The following is a 19316-nucleotide window of genomic DNA, read 5'->3' as shown; positions in this document are numbered from 1 at the left end:
TGCACATGATGCTCCATACTGTATAATGACTGCACATGATGCTCCATACTGTATAATGACTGCACATGATGCTCCATACTGTATAATGACCCCACATGATGCTCAATACTGTATAATGACCACAGAGTGCTCCATACTGTATAATGACCGCACATGATGCTCCATACTGTATAATGACTGCACATGATGCTCCATACTGTATAATGACCCCACATGATGCTCCATACTGTATAATGACCGCACATGATGTTCCATACTGTATAATGATCGCACATGATGCTCCATACTGTATAATGACCGCACATTATGCTCCATACTGTATAATGACCCCACATGATACTCAATACTGTATAATGACCGCACATGATGCTCCATACTGTATAATGACCGCACATGATGCTCCATACTGTATAATGACCGCACATGATGCTCCATACTGTATAATGACCCCACATGATGCTCAATACTGTATAATGACCGCACATGATGCTCCATACTGTACAATGACCCCACATGATGCTCCATACTGTATAATGACCGCACATGATGCTCAATACTGTATAATGGCCACACATGATGCTCCATACTGTATAATGACTGCACATGATGCTCCATACTGTATAATGACCCCACATGATGCTCAATACTGTATAATGGCCACACATGATGCTCCATACTGTATAATGACTGCACATGATGCTCCATACTGTATAATGACTGCACATGATGCTCCATACTGTATAATGACCCCACATGATGCTCCATACTGTATAATGACCCCACATGATGCTCCATACTGTATAATGACCCCACATGATGCTCCATACTGTATATTGGCTGCACATGATGCTCCATACTGTATAATGACCCCACATAATGCTCAATACTGTATAATGACTGCACATGATGCTCGATACTGTATAATGACCGCACATGATGCTCCATACTGTATAATGACCGCACATGATGCTCCATACTGTATAATGACTGCACATGATGCTCCATACTGTATAATGACCCCACATGATGCTCCATACTGTATAATGACCCCACATGATGCTCCATACTGTATAATGACCGCACATGATGCTCCATACTGTATAATGACCACACATGATGCTCCATACTGTATAATGACCGCACATGATGCTCCATACTGTATAATGACCACACATGATGGTCCATACTGTATAATGACCACACATGATGCTCCATACTGTATAATGACTGCACATGATGCTCCATACTGTATGATGACCGCACATGATGCTCCATACTGTATAATGGCCACACATGATGCTCCATACTGTATAATGACCCCACATGATGCTTCATACTGTAAAATGACCACACATGATGCTCCATACTGTATAATGACCGCACATGATGCTCCATACTGTATAATGACCGCACATGATGCTCCATACTGTATATTGGCTGCACATGATGCTCCATACTGTATAATGGCCCCACATGATGCTCCATACTGTATAATGACCGCACATGATGCTCCATTCTGCATAATGACCACACATGATGCTCCATACTGTATAATGACCGCACATGATGCTCCATACTGTATATTGGCCGCACATGATACTTTGTACCATATAATGGCCACACATAGCTACTCCTACACACGCGGCTGCGCTCTGTACACTTTGCACACACACGACTCTACTCCATACACCTCGTACACACATGGCTCTGCTACATCCACACTGTACACCTCCTGACCCCACACAAGGCATTACTTACCTTATCCTGCAGCTGCAGCACCATGTGGCAAGTTGGCAACCAGCACAGGCAGCCGATTCCAGCAATCCACGGAGGTCCCGATCATGTGACCCCTGACTCCTCCCCTCCTGTGACCTCATCACAGGTCCTGTGCACAGAAAGCAGGCAGCCAGGAAGGGTAAGGGCCCGGGGCATGGCTTAACACAACGGGGCGTGTCAGCTGCTTCTGCTGTCTGCGGGAAGCAGAGCATCCTGTGCTGGACAGCAGGGCAAAGGCTCAAAACCGGGACAGTCCTGCACAATAAGGGACGGTTGGGAGCTATGATTTAGGGGCCTTATATCGGCCAATAGGTCTGCCACTATTAGCTGTATGCAGGGGCATTGCTAGGGTCAGAAAAGATTGGGGGCCCAAGCCCCAAGACAAAGAGTTGCCCCCAACCCCCTCTTAATTTTTTTTTTAACACCACAGATAATACAGTGATAACTCTCTGAGTACAGATAATTTAGTAGCTGTCACATGCAGTCCTATGTAACACCACAGATAGACATAGCATTTCAGAGTAAGACTATGTTCACATGCAGCATTTTTTTCAGTAGCCAAAACCTTTTCTATTAGCAGTAAAAACGTTGCGTTCAAAGCACCTGTTTCTCATCTTGTTTTGTGGTGTTCTTCACACTTTTTCAGCTTTTTTTTGGAGTGAGGATGTTTGCTTTGTCTACAGTATGTTTAAGACCACATTCATATGATCAGTATTTGGTCAGTATTTCACATCAGTATGTGCAAGCCAAAACCAGGAGGGTGAGAAATACAGAAGTGGTGACGTGTTTCTCAGGGTTTGTTCACATGTTGCGGATTTTGCTGTGGATCTGCAGCAGTTTGCCATGCGTTGTACAGCACCATGTAAACGTATGGAAAACAAAATCCACCATACACATGCTGCGGAAAATACCGCACGGAAACGCTGCATTGTATTTTCTGCAGCATGTCAATTCTTTGTGCAGATTCCGCAACGTTTTACACCTGCTCCATAATAGGAATCCGCAGGTGTAAAAATGCTGTTGAAAACCACACAAAAAACGCGGTAATTCCGCCGTAAATCTGCAGGTAAAACGCAGGTCATTTTACCTGCTGAATTTTAGGAATCTGCGTGGAAAAATCCGCGGCAGATTCCGCAACGTGTGCACATAGCCTCATTGTTCCACTGCTGTTTCTGCATTACAAATACTGATGTGAAATACTGAACATGTGAACGAGACCTAATAGTTTAATTCACCAAAACCACTTAAAAAATTGCAGTGAAAAATGCCGTTGCAATATCTGCAGCTTTTTTATTCTTTCATTGCTTTCTACAGGTGAAAACTCACTGAAAGAAGTGACACGCTGCAGATTTAAAAAGCGCTACAGATCTGAAATCCAGTCAGAAAACAAACAAGCACCTGCAGGAGATTTCGGAAATCTCCTATGTTTTGCTGGCACTTTGAAAAGTAGCTTTTCGCCATGTTCATATGCAGAATGTTTGCAGCTTTTTCTTTTGCAATTAAGTTTACAGCATTTTACAGCACAAGCAAAAACTGAGATTTTCAGAAATCTCTTGCACACCCTTTTATTTTCCCCTGACTGAATTTCACAACTGCAGCGTTTTTTAAATCTGCAGCGTGTCACTTTCAGCAATTTTTTTCACCTGTAGAAAGCAATGAAAAAGTTTAACAAATGCTACAAATGTTGCAACGTTGTTTTTCGCTGCGTTTTTTGTGAATAACACTAACTTTATTAAACGTGTACTGTAGACAAAATGCAGACTGTAAAAAACAAACAGCAAAATCTCTAAGGGTGTGTGTCCACAATCAGTAAACGCTGCGGGTCGGCTGCTGTGTACTTGTGCAGCGTCCAACCCACAGCGGCCAGATGTTACAGGGTAGTGGATGGGATTTCAAGGAATTCCATCTCTACTATGCGCGCACCGACACACGCACCTCACCTGGGGAGACGGACATGTGGCACGTCTCTCCAGACCCCAGCATTCCAATTTATCTGGCGCAGACGGGAGTCTCCACCAGAGAAATTTCACCCCTGCAATGTATAGGACGGAGGGATTCCGCACAGATCAATGAACACACGCAGAATCACCTGTGTTCAAAACATGGCAGTACTTTGGACGCAGCACTTGTCCGCTGCATCCAAAGTGCTGCCATTTCCGGATCCTCTGCACGTACCCTAAAAAATGGGTGCTTTGAAAGCAGTGTTTTTACTGCCAAGAGAGCATGTCGTGGCTGCAAAAAAAATGCACCAAAAACGCTGATTCCTATGCACACCTGTACTATATGTGTATAATTTACCCTTATTATTTCACGTGGAAATTCATTTATTTCTATATAATAAATGCCCTGATTCAGCAGACAATATTCCTGTCTTATGTCATCCAGACAGTAGTGACAGCAGGTCGCCCTGTCAGATTACAAGCAGTGATTCAGTGACTGTGGTCAGAGCCTATGCTGATGGCTGCTGTATGTGACTGTGAAACCTGATCCTACAGCAATCAGCACAGAGCTCCAGGACTTCTGGGACTACAGAGCAATGCACAGCATTATTCACTGCTGAAAACCCTCTGGGCACTTCATACAGGGGTTGCAGATGCAGGGGGCCCCCTTGTACGTGGGGGCCCCAGGCGTCTGCCTGGTCTGCCTGTGCCAAACGCCGGCCCTGCCCCCAATTATAATTCCATATCCCCCTGCAATGATCAGTCGTAGAATAGAAATGAATCCTTCTACCCAAATTAAAAACCTAATTCCCTGAACCTTCCCCAGATTATAATCACACAAACCCTGTAGAATAATTATTAATCATCCCTCAGGACTGCAACATACCCCCTGCAATATCCATTCCCTCCCCCAGGGATTATAATCACACATTTCCTGTAGCTTAATCATTAGTCACCCCCCAAGACAGTAACATACCCCCTGCAATATCCATTCCCTTCCCCCTGGGATTATAATCATATACCCCCTGTGGCATAATCATTAGTCACCCCCCAAGACAGTAACATACTCCCTGCAATAATCTTTTATTATTATTATTTATTTATATAGCAACATTTATTCCATGGTGCTGTACATGAGGGTTATAGGATGATTCGCCCCCAGCAGTTCGCCCCCCAAGTACATTTTGCCCCCGCACATTTCGTCCCCAGCATTTGGCCCCCAGGATGTTTCGCCCCCGCACATTTCGCTCCCGGCAGTTTGCCCATTTCGCCCCCAGCAGTTTGCCCCCGGAGGTCTTCTTCTGCTCATCTTTGCCTGATTTTCTCCTGGCTGTATGGGCTGGCGATCGATCGCTATGCTGGATCCGGAGGCCACCACGAGTCCTCTCCTTCTTCCCAGCTTCCTCTTCTGCCTGATCTCATCGCGGCACTGCGCATGCGCATCAGTGTCTTGGTTACAGGAGAGGCATCCTGCCCCCTGGATTGACGAATGGGGCAGGAGTGAGCAGCCAGGAGACATTCAGCCTCACTGCCGCGGCATTCATCATGCTTCAAGGATCAGTGATCCAGGCAAGATGAAAAGTCAGCAAGAAGCAGGAGAAGACGTCACGGGGAACCGCTAGACTGCACTCCGTGACCCAAGGAGCTGCAGCTGCGACAGGTAAGTATGTCAGTTTTTTTTTGTTCTAGGGTTATAATACTCCTTTAAGGCCAGCCAAAAGAGACTCTGGTTGAGCTAAGGCAGCCACAGGAACCCCCAGCAATGGGACAAAATGCTGTAGGTGTAGGTGAAACATCCGGGGGCGAAACATCCGGGGGCGAACTCCTGGGGGCAAAATGTGCGGGTGTGAAATGTGCGGGTGCTAAGCATCCTGGGGGCCTGCTGGGGAAGAACTGCTGGGGGCGAAACATCCAAATCCCGTACATGAGAAGGGGTTACATCAAAATACAAATATCACTTACAGTAAACAAACTAACAATGACAGACTGGTACAGAGGGGCGAGGACCCTGCCCTTGCGGGCTTACATTCTAATCTTTCACCTCCCCTTGGGATTATAATAAAAGAAACCCCAGTAGTATAGTTATTAATCACCCACAGAACTGTAACATACCCCCTGCAATATTCATTCCCCTCCTCCTTGGATTATAATCACATATGACTTGTAGTCTAATTGTTACTCACCCAGGACTGTAACATACCCCTTGCAATATTTATTCCCCTCCCCCTGCCATTCTAATCACATACCCCCAGTAGTATAATTATTAATCACCCACAGAACTGTAACATACCCCCTGCAATATACATTCCCCTCCCCCTGGCATTATAATCACATACCCCTTGTAATATAATTATTAATCACCCACAGAACTGTAACATACCCCCTGCAATATACATTCCCCTCCCCCTGGCATTATAATCACATACCCCTTGTAATATAATTATTAATCACCCACAGAACTGTAACTTACCCCCTGCAATATACATTCCCCTTCCCCTGGCATTATAATCACATACCCCTTGTAATATAATTATTAATCACCCACAGAACTGTAACATACCCCCTGCAATATACATTCCCCTCCCCCTGGCATTATAATCACATACCCCTTGTAATATAATTATTAATCACCCACAGAACTGTAACTTACCCCCTGCAATATTTATTCCCCTCCCCCTGGGAATATAATCACATTCCCCCAGTAGTATAATTATTAATCATCACCCCAGGACTGTAACATACCCCCTGCAATAATCATTCCCCCCTTGGATTCTAATCACATGCCCCCTGTAGTATAATTATTAATCACCCCCCCAGAACTGTAACATACCATCTGCAATATTTATTCCCCTCCCCCTGGGATTATAATCACATACCCCTTGTAGTAAAATTATTACTCACCCCCAGGACTGTAACATACCCCCTGCAATAATCATTCCCCTCCCCCTGGGATTATAATCACATACCCCCTGTAGTATAATTCTTAAAGGTTTAGTCCAAAAAAATGAAGTTATCCCTCAAAGGATAGGGGAGAACTTGTTGATTGATGGGACCCCACAGCGATACTGAGAGCGGGGCTCTGCAGCCCTTTGTGAATGGAGCAGTGGAGCTCATGCTCAGGCTTTATTACCTACATTGTCTTTGGGACTCCTGAGCACAGCGCTCGCCTACTTCTGTCAGTTCCATAGACAATTAATTGAGCATGAAGCAGCAAGAAGCGTACAAACCAGAGGCCGACTCACAGCCGCAATCAACAACCTGAGTACTACTGTATGACTATGAGATGAGTAATCAATCTCGCCTGGCGTCACAGCCAGCCATCCACAATTACGGTATATACAGTATCCCAGAGCCATCCTGCTGCTTGGATGTGTCATCCAGAATGTGATGCAACCACAGATTATTTACTCCTCTCAGTCACCACTATATATAGCTCCATTGTGCAATATATAACTTCTCTTGGCTCCATCCTACAGTATCGCTCCTCAGCCCAATTATATAAAACTCCATTATTATTATTATTTATTTATATAGCACCATTAATTCCATGGTGCTGTACATGAGAAAGGGGTTCCATACAGAGTTACAGATATCATTTACAGTAAATACATTTTACAATGACAGACTGGTACAGAGGGGAGAGGACCCTGTCCTTGCGGACTTACATTCTACGGGATAATGGGGAAGAGACAGAAGGTCGGGGGTGCAGCAGCTCTGGTGTTGGTGAGGCAGCAGCTCGGGTGGTGGTGAGGTGATTATTGCAGGCTGTAGGCTTTTCTGAAGAGATGGGTTTTCAGGTTCCGTCTGAAGGATCCGAGGGTGCTAGATAATCAGACGTGTTGAGGCGTGGAATTCCAGAGGATGGGGGATATTGGGGAGAAATCTTGGAGGCGGTTGTGTGAGGAACGAATAAGTGTGGAGGAGAGTAGGAGGTCTCGTGAGGATCGAAGATTACGTGAGGGAAGATATTGGGAGATTAGTACAGAGATATAGGGAGGGGACAGGTTGTGGATGGCTTTGTAGATCAGTGTTAGTAGTTTGAACTGGATTCGTTGGGGAATTGGGAGCCAGTGGAGGTATTTGCAGAGGGGAGAAACAGGGGAGTAGCGAGGAGAGAGGTGGATTAGTTGGGAAGCAGAGTTGAGGACAGACGGGAATGGTGCAAGAGAGTTAGTGGGGAGGCCACAGAGGAGGGTGTTGCAGTAATCGAGGAGGGAGATGATGAGGGCATGCACAAGGGTTTTAGTTTTTGAGGGCTGAGGAAGGGACGGATTATGGAAATATTTTTGAGTTGGAGGCAACAGGAGGTGGCAAGAGTTTGGACGTGTGGTTTGAAGGACAAGGCAGAATCGAGAGTTACTCTGAGGCAGCGGATTTCAGGTGATGGAGAGAGCGTGATGCCGTTTATCATAATAGATAGATCAGGTAGGGGGAATACATGAGATGGAGGAAAGATGATGAGTTTGGTTTTGTCTACATTGAGTTTCAGGAAGTGAGAGGTCAAGAAGGAGGATATGGCTGATAGACACTCCGGGATTCTAGACAGCAGAGAGGTGACATCTGGGCCAGAGAGGTAGATCCGAATGTTGTCCGTATACAAGTGGTACTGGAAGCCATGGGACTTTATGAGTTGTCCTAGGCCAAGGGTATAGGTGGAAAAAAGTAGGGGCCCCAAGATAGAGCCTTGAGGGACTCTAACATAGAGAGGGCAGGATGAGGTGGTAGTGTGGAAGTGGAAAACGCTAAATGTGCCGTCGGAAAGGTATGAGGCAATCCAGGACAGGGTAAGGTCTTTGATGCCAAAGAAAGAAAGAATCTGTAGCAGTAGACAGTGGTCAACTGTGTGGAAGGCAGAGGACAGATCGAGAAGGAGGAGGATGGAGAACTGTCTGTTAGCTTTGGCTGTGAGTAAGTTATTACTTAGTAATTTTGTCAGGACAGTTTCGGTGGAGTGGTGGAGGCGGAAGCCAGATTGGAGGTTGTCAAGGAGAGAGTTAGATGAGAGGTGGGAGGAAAGTTGAGCATGGACATGCTGCTCAAGGAGTTTGGAAGCAAATGGGAGCAAAGATATGGGGTGATAGCTGGGCATAGCAGTTGGGTCAAGGTTAGGTTTTTTGACGATAGGTGTGATGGTGGCATGTTTGAAGGCAGAAGGGAAGGTACCAGAAGACAGCGATAAGTGATAAGAGATGGGTTAGGGCTGGAATGAGCATGTTAGTGAGGTTGGGGAGCAGGTGGGAAGGGATGGGGTCCAGTGCACAGGTGGTGAGGTGTGATTTGGAAAGGAGGCGAGTAAGTTCTCCTTCAGTGATGTTGGAGAGGGCAGTTATTAGCGAAGGGCAGTGGTCTGGTATATGGAGTGGTTGGGGAGGTGGAACAGTAAAGGTTTGCCTTGTTTGGTCGATCTTATTTTTGAAGTAGATTGCAAAGTCCTCGGCAGAGATGAGGGGAGTTGGAGGTGGCAGTGGCGGGCGGAGGAGAGAGTTGAATGTGCTGAACAGTTGTTTTTGGGTTGTAGGATAATGAAGATACAAGGTTAGTGAAATAGGTCTGTTTAGCAGAGGTGAGGGCTAATTTGAAAGCAAATGTAGCTTGTTTGAAGGCAGTGAAGTCATATGAAAGGCGTGTTTTCTTCCAACGCCGCTCCGTGACCCTGGATGCTTGTCGAAGTTTTTTGGTGAGATTGTTATGCCTGGGTTGCCTATTGATTTGTCGCACTTTGCCATGCATGAGAGGGGCGACTGAGTGTATGGCTGATGTGAGGGTAGCGTTATAGAAAGAGGTGGCGCTGTCCGTGTCGTTCAGCAGTGTATTACGCCTCTCAGCTCTCTATACTATGATGCAGAACATCATTCCTCTCAGCCCCCTCCTGCAGTAGATCACATTTCTCAACCCCCTGCATATACAGCTCCCTTCTGGAGTATATCACTCCTCTCATCCACTCTAGATACGTCCCCATCATAGAGCCCCATCCTATAGTACATTACTCCTATCTACGCCTCCATATATACCTCCATTATGCAGCACATCACTCCTCTCATCTCATTATATAAAGCCTTATCTTGCAGTACGTCACTGTACTCAGCCTCATCCTGCACTATATCACTCCTCTCAGCCCCTGTATATACAGTCCCATCCTGCATTAAATCCCTCCTCTCAGTCCCTCTGTACACAGTCCCGTCCTGGAGTAACATTCCTCTCAACCCCCATGCACAGCCTCATAAAGTAATATATCACTAATGTTCAGCTCCATCAATATACAGCCACATCATATAGTACATCATTCCTCTATAGAGAGCCCCATATTGCAGTACATTGCTGCTCTCAGCCCCCAGATACAGTCCCATCATGCAGCACCTTCCTACAGTGCTATCACTCTTCTGAATCGCATTCTCCTCTCTGGCGCACAGCAAGAAGCCATGCAAAGTGTGCATACTACAGATTCTGCTGGGGTCACAGATTTAAAGGTACAGCGCCACTTATACACCCAATGGCCTGATGGCCCTTAACAATCGCTAGCCTAGTAACTGTTTAGGGCTGCCTGAACAAGCAGTACAACTGACCATGTAATCCTGGTCACCCCTCATGATTGCACTGCAAGAAAAAGTGAATTGGAAAAATGAATGCCAAAAATGCATGAAGCTTTGGTCCCCACAAACATTTACTGGAAAGTGACTCTGTTTATATCTCCAATGGGTACGGTATTTAAAGACATTGTCAAGGATTAGAAAAACATGGATGCATTTTTATAAATGTAATGCAACCCAAATCTACAAATTCTATGATCTCATTGTTTTAAATTATGTTTTATAACTCAATAGTACTCGTGAAAATAAAAAATAACTTTGTAATAGATCTTATGAGAGAAATCTGCTTGTGTGTTTTTAGCGAAGACAGATTTTTCCATTGCTGAGACAGGAGATGACAGCTGGCGCTAATAAAGTTATATGGAGAACAATCTGTTGTTTCAGGAGAACTTGCAGCACAATGTCTTTGTGTACCTCTAGCTCCTCCTTAGAATGTCTGTGTGTTCCTCTAGTTCCTCCCTAGAATATCTGTGTGTTCCTTTAGCTCCCCCCTAGAATGTCTGTGTGTTCCTCTAGCTCCTCCCTAGAATGTCTGTGTTACTCTAGCTCATTCCTAGAATGTCTGTGTGTTCCTCTAGCTCATCCCTAGAATATCTGTGTTCCTCTAGCTTCTCCCTAGAATGTCTGTGTGTTCCTCTAGCTTCTCCCTAGAATGTCTGTGTTCCTCTAGCTCCTCCCTAGAATGTCTGTGTGTTCCTCTAGTTCCTCCCTAGAATGTCTGTATCTTCCTCTAGCTTCTCCCTAGAATGTCTGTGTTCCTCTAGCTTCTCCCTAGAATGTCTGTGTTCCTGTAGCTCCTGCCTAGAATGTTTGTGTGTTTCTCTAGAACCTCTCTATAATGTCTGTGTGTTCCTCTAGCTCCTCACTAGACTGTCCGTGTGTTCCTCTAGCTCTTCCCTAGAATGTCTGTGTGTTCCTCTAGCTCCTCCCTAGAATGTCTGTGTATTCATCTAGCTCCTCCCTGGAATATCTGTGTGTTCCCCTAGCTCCTCACTAGGATGTCTGTGTTCCTCTAGTTCCTCCCTACAATGTCTGTGTGTTCCTCTAGCTCCTCCCTAGAATGTGTGTGCTCCTCTAGCTCCTCCTTAGAATGTCTGTTTTCCTCTAGCTCCTCCCTAGAATGTCTGTGTGTTCCCCTAGCTCCTCCCTAGAATGTCTGTGTTCTTCTAGCTCCTCCCTAGAATGTCTGTGTGTTCCTCTAGCTCCTCCATAGAATGTGTGTTCTTCTAGCTCCTCCCTAGAATGTCTGTGTTCCTCTAGCTCATCCCTAGAATGTCTTTGTGTTTTTCTAGCTCCTCCTTAGAATGTCTGTGTTTTCCTCTAGCTCCTCCTTAGAATGTTTGTGTGTTCCTCTAGTTACTCCCTAAAATGTCTGTGTTCCCCTAGCTCCTCCCTAGAATGTCTGTGTTCTTCTAGCTCCTCCCTAGAATGTCTGTGTTCTTCTAGCTCCTCCTTAGAATGTCTGTGTTTTCCTCTAGTTCCTCCCTAGAATGTCTGTGTTCTTCTAGCTCCTCCTTAGAATGTCTGTTTTCCTCTAGCTCCTCCCTAGAATGTCTGTGTTCCTCTAGCTCCTCCCTAGAATGTCTGGGTGTTCCTCTAGCTCCTCCCTAGAATGTCTGTTTTCCTCTAGTTCTTCCCTAGAATGTCTGTGTGTTCCTCTAGCTCCTCCCTAGAATGTCTGTGTTCCTCTAGCTCCTCCCTAGAATGTCTGTGTATTTCTCTAGTTCCTCCCTAGAATGTCTGTGTATTTCTCTAGTTCCTCCCTAGAATGTCTGTGTCTTTCTCTAGCTTCTCCCTAGAATGTCTGTGTTCCTCTAGCTTCTCCCTAGAATGTCTGTGTTCCTGTAGCTCCTGCCTAGAATGTTTGTGTTTCTCTAGAACCTCTCTATAATGTCTGTGTTCCTCTAGCTCCTCACTAGACTGTCCGTGTGTTCCTCTAGCTCTTCCCTAGAATGTCTGTGTGTTCCTCTAGCTCCTCCCTAGAATGTCTGTGTTCCTCTAGTTCCTCCCTACAATGTCTGTGTGTTCCTCTAGCTCCTCCCTAGAATGTCGGTGTGCTCCTCTAGCTCCTCCTAAGAATGTCTCTGTTTTCCTCTAGCTCCTCCCTAGAATGTCTGTGTGTTCCCCTAGCTCCTCCCTAGAATGTCTGTGTTCCTCTAGCTCCTCCCTAGAATGTCTGTGTTCCTCTAGCTCCTCCATAGAATGTGTGTTCTTCTAGCTCCTCCCTAGAATGTCTGTGTTTCTCTAGCTCCTCCCTAGAATGTCTTTGTGTTTTTCTAGCTCCTCCTTAGAATGTCTGTGTTTTCCTCTAGCTCCTCCCTAGAATGTTTGTGTGTTCCTCTAGTTCCTCCCTAAAATGTCTGTGTTCCCCTAGCTCCTCCCTAGAATGTCTGTGTTCTTCTAGCTCCTCCCTAGAATGTCTGTGTGTTCCTCTAGCTCCTCCCTAGAATGTCTGTATTCTTCTAGCTCCTCCTTAGAAGGTCTGTGTTTTCCTCTAGTTCCTCCCTAGAATGTCTGTGTTCCCCTAGCTCCTCCCTAGAATGTCTGTGTTCCTCTAGCTCCTCCCTAGAATGTCTGTGTGTTCCTCTAGCTCCTCCCTAGAATGTCTGGGTGTTCCTCTAGCTCCTCCCTAGAATGTCTGTGTGTTCCTCTAGCTCATCCCTAGAATGTCTGTATGTTCATCTAGCTCCTCCCTAGAATGTCTGTGTGTTCTTCTACCTCCTCCCTAGGATGTCTGTGTGTTCTAGCTCCTCCCCTCTCCATAGAACTTTAAAAGCACCAACTGTCATCCCCAATCATGGCAATAGGAAACTATTTGCAATGTTGCTTTTTGTTTTATTCCAGTCGCATTGCAGCAATGCAAAAAAAAATGGTTGTAAAGGTGAAAATAGACTGAACTCAACTTTTTTTTATGACCTAGTAACTTCTAGAGGTGAAACTTCTGCACAGTTTAAATATCAACGCATGATTGCCACGATCTTCCCAGCCATATTTTATCGGTCGACTTTCACCTATTATCTGTACAACATGAGATAACGGGATTGCTCCGTATGTCTACCGTCATAAACCTAGTACAGATTCCACAGTCTTATCTTTATGGACACCTTTGGGGGCATTTTTGTGCTCCCTGACTGATTTCCTGGTAACTCATTCCACAGTCAGTTATATATTATGATGCAGAAGCTAAGCGGTACAAAATATTTAAAGGGAAACCATCATCAGATTCTTGCTGCCCAAACCACTGACAGCACAAATCAGAACCCATCTGCGAGCCGTATATGTTTTTATTCTGAAACTCTGTGCATTTCTGACAAAGTATACTTTGTAAAGTCATCCGGTCACTATGCAACTCAGATGAATAGTACAAGGCTGGTCCATGGTGGCTTCTCCCTGCCCCGTTCCCCTAAACTGACAGGTCTATGTGCACTCATAAGGAGAGACCTGAATCTACAGTCAGGTTCCCTTTAAAGGGCATGTCAGTAGGATCAACCCTCCTAAGCATCTATATGGGCATATAGTTCATAGGAAACTGAATAAAATTATACCTTTATATCTGCGATCCGATGTTTTATTGCAGAGAAATCCACTTTATTTCTTAATATGTAAATGAGCTGTTAAGATCTATGGGCCGGACGTAGATCTCCCTGAGAATCTGCCACCAGAGCTTATGTTGCATGAAACCAGTGTGAGTCATGTAGATCAGGAGAACAGATAGTTAGCCATTACATGTCTCACACTACTAATGCCCCCATTCATCTAAATTAAGCTCAGGAGTCAGATTCTCAGGGAGATCTATGTCCCGCCCATAGATCTGAACAGCTCATTTACATATTGAGAAAAATGTGGATTTCTGCAGAATAAAACATCGGATCGCAGATATCAAGGTGTCATTTTATTCGGCTTCCTCTGACCTACGTGTCCATATAGACGACTTAGGAGGGTTGATCCTACTGACAGATTCCTGTTAAGGAAATCTGATTGCAAAAATGAATTTTTTAAAATACATGAAAGAAAATCTCTCAGATTCTCCCAGGCTGAAACAATACAGGGCGGTAATTCCAACTCCAACATTAGATGCTATAAGCCAGTCAGAGACTAATCCTTCGCTTAGTTTATAGGGTTTAGATAAATGACAAACTGTAATTGTATAGTGGGAGCATCCAGAGCTCAGGGGACGTGATCCGACCTGTCACTCTGCATTTGTGCTTGGCCGGGAGAGGAAAAACCTGTATGAAAGTCATGGGTCAAAGTTGGTTATAAAGAGCGACTCCCATCCCTTCCTGCTTTGAGCAAGTGTAATACTTCATTTCTCCTGCGGTGGTGCTGCAGGCAAATTGAGCACTTACTGCCCGATCTCCAGATCGATCGCAGGGTCTTCTTGAAGTGGGACACTTTACCATCAGTTTATTGGTAAAGTAGCTTTCTAACAATTACTATCCCAAGTGCTGGAACAAAAATGCAACCGGAGGAGCGCAAAAGTGTGATGTGCACGGCCAGGCGGCACTACTACACGCTTCGTAGAGCAGACACCTGGTGCTTCTAACCACATGGGGCCAAAACCCACCGTTATCTACATGGAACATACATCCTGTGCTGCAGTATTTCCTCCACTGTATCTAGCCTGACAGATTTCCTCTAAAGTGTAACCATCGTTTTCATTTTTGCATTTTTCATAAATCAATAGTACACATGAAAATAAGAATATATATATATATATATTATCAGATAAATCCGCTTCTTTCTCCTACTGATTTTACATTCTCAAAATTCGCAATTCAGGGGTAAAATGTGTTCAGATTTTTCCATTACTGAGATAGAAGATGACAGTTCTATGGAGAATTTGCAGTAGAATGTCTGTGTGTTCCGCTAGCTCCTCCCCTCTCCATGGAACTTTAAGAGCACCAACTGTCATCTGCTATCTCAATAATGGGAAAATCTGTTTTCGCTGAATACAGATTTTACCCATGAGCTGAGAGTGACTGATCAGTCCAGGAGGAGAAAGGAGCAGATTTCTGTGATAAGAAATAGTACAAAGTTTCTTATTTTTACGTGCATTATTGATTTCTGAAATAAAAGTTAAAACTCTTAAATGAGCCATAAATGAATGCAGCTGATAAAGGGAAGCCAGTCTGAACTATTTCACAATTGGAACTAGTGGAATGGCCGTAAAGGTCACACGATAACAGGTTCAAGTACTTTGAGGGGTCTGTAAACAAGGGTATTCAAAAATAAAAACTTTGAATCACCCCCATTTTTCTCCAAGCAAAAAAAAAGATATAAAAAAATAAGCGTATCCAATATCGTTGCATCTGCAAAAATATTCAATTATTTAACCCATAAATAAAAAGAAATAGAAACTCAGAATTACCCTTTTTCGGTCTTTGCACCTCTCACAAAAAGCGATTAAAATATTATACGTTCCCCAATATGGGACGATTAAGTACTACAGTTCGGCAGGGCAAACAAAGACGTCTCGGGTCTTGGAAAATGGCGACACAAACTAATACAGTGAGAAATGGAGCTTTGAAACCACATGGAAATTAGCCTGGCAGTGCATTGGGGACGGAGGGGGTGTGTCAACTCCAAGTGCATCGACACGCCCCCAGTGCACTCTCTGCCTAATTTGCATACTACCTGTGAGCGCATGAGCGATACCAAACCAGCGGCAAATATCAGTATGTCTTAATGGCTCTGGAGGTTCTCAGCACTGGCGCTATGTGATGATGATGATGGTGATCGCCTGGTAGGGATTTTCTGTAGGGTTTTGGTTAGGTGCACTCTCCTTTTAAATTGTTTTCAATGAGATTTCCCCAAAATAAACATCATACTAGGAGTCTCATATAATAGGAGAAACCATCGTGATCTCATCGGAGGAGCATTTTGTACCACTCCCAAAACTCGTAGATAATTTTAACTGGCAGAAGCTTAAAATAGCCGATTGCCTAATCCTGGATACACGAGACGGTGCGGCCCCTGCAGCAAAGTACATTCTGAGAACCAGGTATGGCCGTCAGGGGGCAGAGACTGCCATCACTCCACAGCCAAGAAGGTCCCTGTGCCCCATCAGGGGGTGTCATGGTTTGTTTTCAGGCTTTTCATTTCTAAGTTTATCGGTTGAAAGATGCAGCTCTCCGCTTTATAATGCACGGTATAAGATCTCAGGGAACCGGGTGTTGTAGGGTTTCGGGTACCGGTGTGAGCACCTATGTTGTAGGGCTCCTTTTCTCCAAGGTTTGGGAATGTGCACCTGTAATATGGCGAAAAAGAAAGGACTAGTATAGATGCACGACTGTACACCCACACAAGTCCTGTCTTCCTCCCCATATAACAGGTGCACATACCTAAACCATGGAGAAAAGGAGCCCTACAAGACAGAGCCAACCATCTGGTGCCTAAGACCAGACATTTCTCTGGTTGTAGGGCGAGTATCCACCCTTTGCGTATTCATTTGTTGCTTTTTTCATATAACACATAGGGAGAAATTCCTGGGAACATGGCAACTTGTAGGTGGGTCATTGTCGGGCACCTGCTTGCTGACAGTTTCTACGTTACGTTCATCGTTGCAGTTGCGTGCATTATATTGTTCTTCTTGTCTGCCCTTAGGTTTCTGTTATTCGTCGGCTTCATGACATGCATCCTGTATATCTGCAAGGTGGGACTGGACGCCCAGACGTGCGACCTCCGAGTCGTGGACCCCAATCATTTAAAGGTGGGCTGCTGATTACGTGATGCAACTAACCATCATTATCGGGACAAATCAAAAGGGGGCAATTAGGGCAAGTAGCAGCTGTGGACAATAGTAGCAGCTGTGCCCATGGAGAACACATGGACGCACGACTGGGGAAATCGGGGAGATGGGCATCAGCTGAGAGCGATCTTTGGGGCTCCCCCACCTCTACGTACCTCCATATTGTATGGATGCCTGAATGGTGGCACAACCAGTACGGCCGCCCTTGGAGCCACCATGCGTGACAGAGTATAAGGAAGGTGTGAAGGGATATGGGAGGAGGTGGATAACGCAGTGGGAATCATGCCGTCCATTATACCTACGGACTATGCGTCGGTCCATCCACCTTAATAAACGTACGGATAAAAGGAAGAATTGTCAGGAAAAAGAAAAAACATGTCTGCTGCCAACTGTTCTGTAACACAACACGGACCAGTGACTCTGTCCTCAGCGTGAAACTGGAACCCGTCCTCAGGGATTGCTTGTTTGTCATCACTGAGGTGGATCCCAGCAGATGCATTAAGGAGAACCGTCTTGTGTGACACAGTAACATCTTTATTGTTGCCATTTATATAATTAAGACCTTTCTTTTGCCCCTCGGGATCTGTGGAGGAGGCAAAATAATAATGGCCCCGGCCTTAGAGAAGAAAGAGAAAAGGCTAGTGGTGTCTGCTGCTAAACTACCATCGTTACATGGAGGGGCTGCCTAGGGACAGCGCAGAGGGGGCTGCAGAGGGACAGCGCAGAGGGGGCTGCAGAGGGACAGCGCAGAGGGGGCTGCAGAGGGACAGCGCAGAGGGGGCTGCAGAGTTACAGTGCAGAGGGGGCTGCAGAGGGACAGAGCAGAGGGGGCTGCAGAGGGACAGCGCAGAGGGGGCTGCAGAGTTACAGTGCAGAGGGGGCTGCAGAGGGACAGTGCAGAGGGGGCTGCAGAGGGACAGCGCAGAGGGGGTTGCAGAGGGACAGTTCAGATGGGGCTGCAGAGGGACAGCGCAGAGGGGGCTGCAGAGGGACAGGGCAGAGGGGGCTGCAGAGTTACAGTGCAGAGGGGGCTGCAGAGGGACAGTGCAGAGGGGGCTTCAGAGGGACAGTGCAGAGGGGGCTGCAGAGGGACAGCGCAGAGGGGGCTGCAGAGGGACAGGGCAGAGGGGGCTGCAGAGTTACAGTGTAGAGGGGGCTGCAGAGGGACAGTGCAGAGGGGGCTGCATAGGGACAGCGCAGAGGGGGCTGCAGAGGGACAGTGCAGAGGGGGCTGCAGAGGGACAGTGCAGAGGGGGCTGCAGAGGGACAGTGCAGAGGGGGCTGCAGAGTGACAGCACAGAGGGGGTTGCAGAGTGACAGCGCAGAGGGGGCTGCAGAGTGACAGCGCAGAGGGGGCTGCAGAGTGACAGCGCAGAGGGGGCTGCAGAGTGACAGCGCATAGGGGCTGCAGAGTAACAGCGCAGAGGGGGCTGCAGAGTGACAGCGCAGAGGGGGCTGCAAAATTACAATGCAGAGGGGACTGCAGAGTGACAGTGCAGGGGGGCTACAGAGGGACAGTGTAGGGATACTGAAGGATGACGGCACAGAGGGGGCTGCAGAGTGACAGCACAGAGGGGGCTGCAGAGTGACAGCGCAGAGGGAGCTGCAGAGGGACAGTGTGGAGGGGGCTACAGAGGGATAGTGTGGTGAGGGGCTGCAGAGGGACAGGGCGGTGGGCTGCAGAGAGACAGTACAGGGGGTTATATAGATAGATATACTGTATATACAAATATATATATATATTTTTATATATATATATATATATATATATATATATATATATACTGCTCAAAAAAACATAAAGGGAACACAAACAACAGAATATATATAACTTTAAATCAAACTTCTGTGAAATCAAACTGTCCATTTAGAAAACAACACTGATTGACAATCAATTTCACATGCTGTTGTGCATATGGAATAGATAACAGATGGAAATTATTGGCAATTATCAAGACACCCTCAATAAAGGAGTGGTTCTGCCGGTAGGGACCACAGACCACGTCTCAGTACCAATGCTTTCTGACTGATGTTTTGGTCACTTTTGAATGTTGGTTGTGCTTTCACACTCGTGGTAGCATGAGACGGACTCTACAACCCACACAAGTGGCTCAGGTAGTGCAGTTCATCCAGGATGGCATATCAATGCGAGCTGTGGCAAGAAGGTTTGCTGTGTCTGTCAGCGTAGTGTCCAGAGGCTGGAGGCGCTACCAGGAGACAGGCCAGTACACCAGGAGACGTGGAGGGGGCCGTAGAAGGGCAACA

General features: G+C 46.0%; 1 protein-coding gene across 5 annotated transcripts in view; it reads left to right on the top strand.

Annotated features, from left to right (window-relative positions):
- The window catches only part of ST3GAL5 (ST3 beta-galactoside alpha-2,3-sialyltransferase 5), a 120137-nt gene that overhangs the window by 80459 nt on the left and 20362 nt on the right, over nucleotides 1-19316 (top strand). For all 5 annotated transcript variants that reach the window (XM_077280224.1, XM_077280226.1, XM_077280227.1 and 2 more), the window contains exon 3: nucleotides 16907-17012. In XM_077280224.1, coding sequence (XP_077136339.1) covers nucleotides 16907-17012 — 106 coding nt within the window. The remainder of the gene's footprint in view (nucleotides 1-16906; nucleotides 17013-19316) is intronic.

This window comes from Ranitomeya variabilis, chromosome 1, assembly GCF_051348905.1.
Source record: "Ranitomeya variabilis isolate aRanVar5 chromosome 1, aRanVar5.hap1, whole genome shotgun sequence".
NCBI lineage: Eukaryota > Metazoa > Chordata > Amphibia > Anura > Dendrobatidae > Ranitomeya > Ranitomeya variabilis.
The sequence above is the reverse complement of the archived record's forward strand: the minus strand, read 5'-3'. Positions and strand labels throughout refer to the sequence as shown.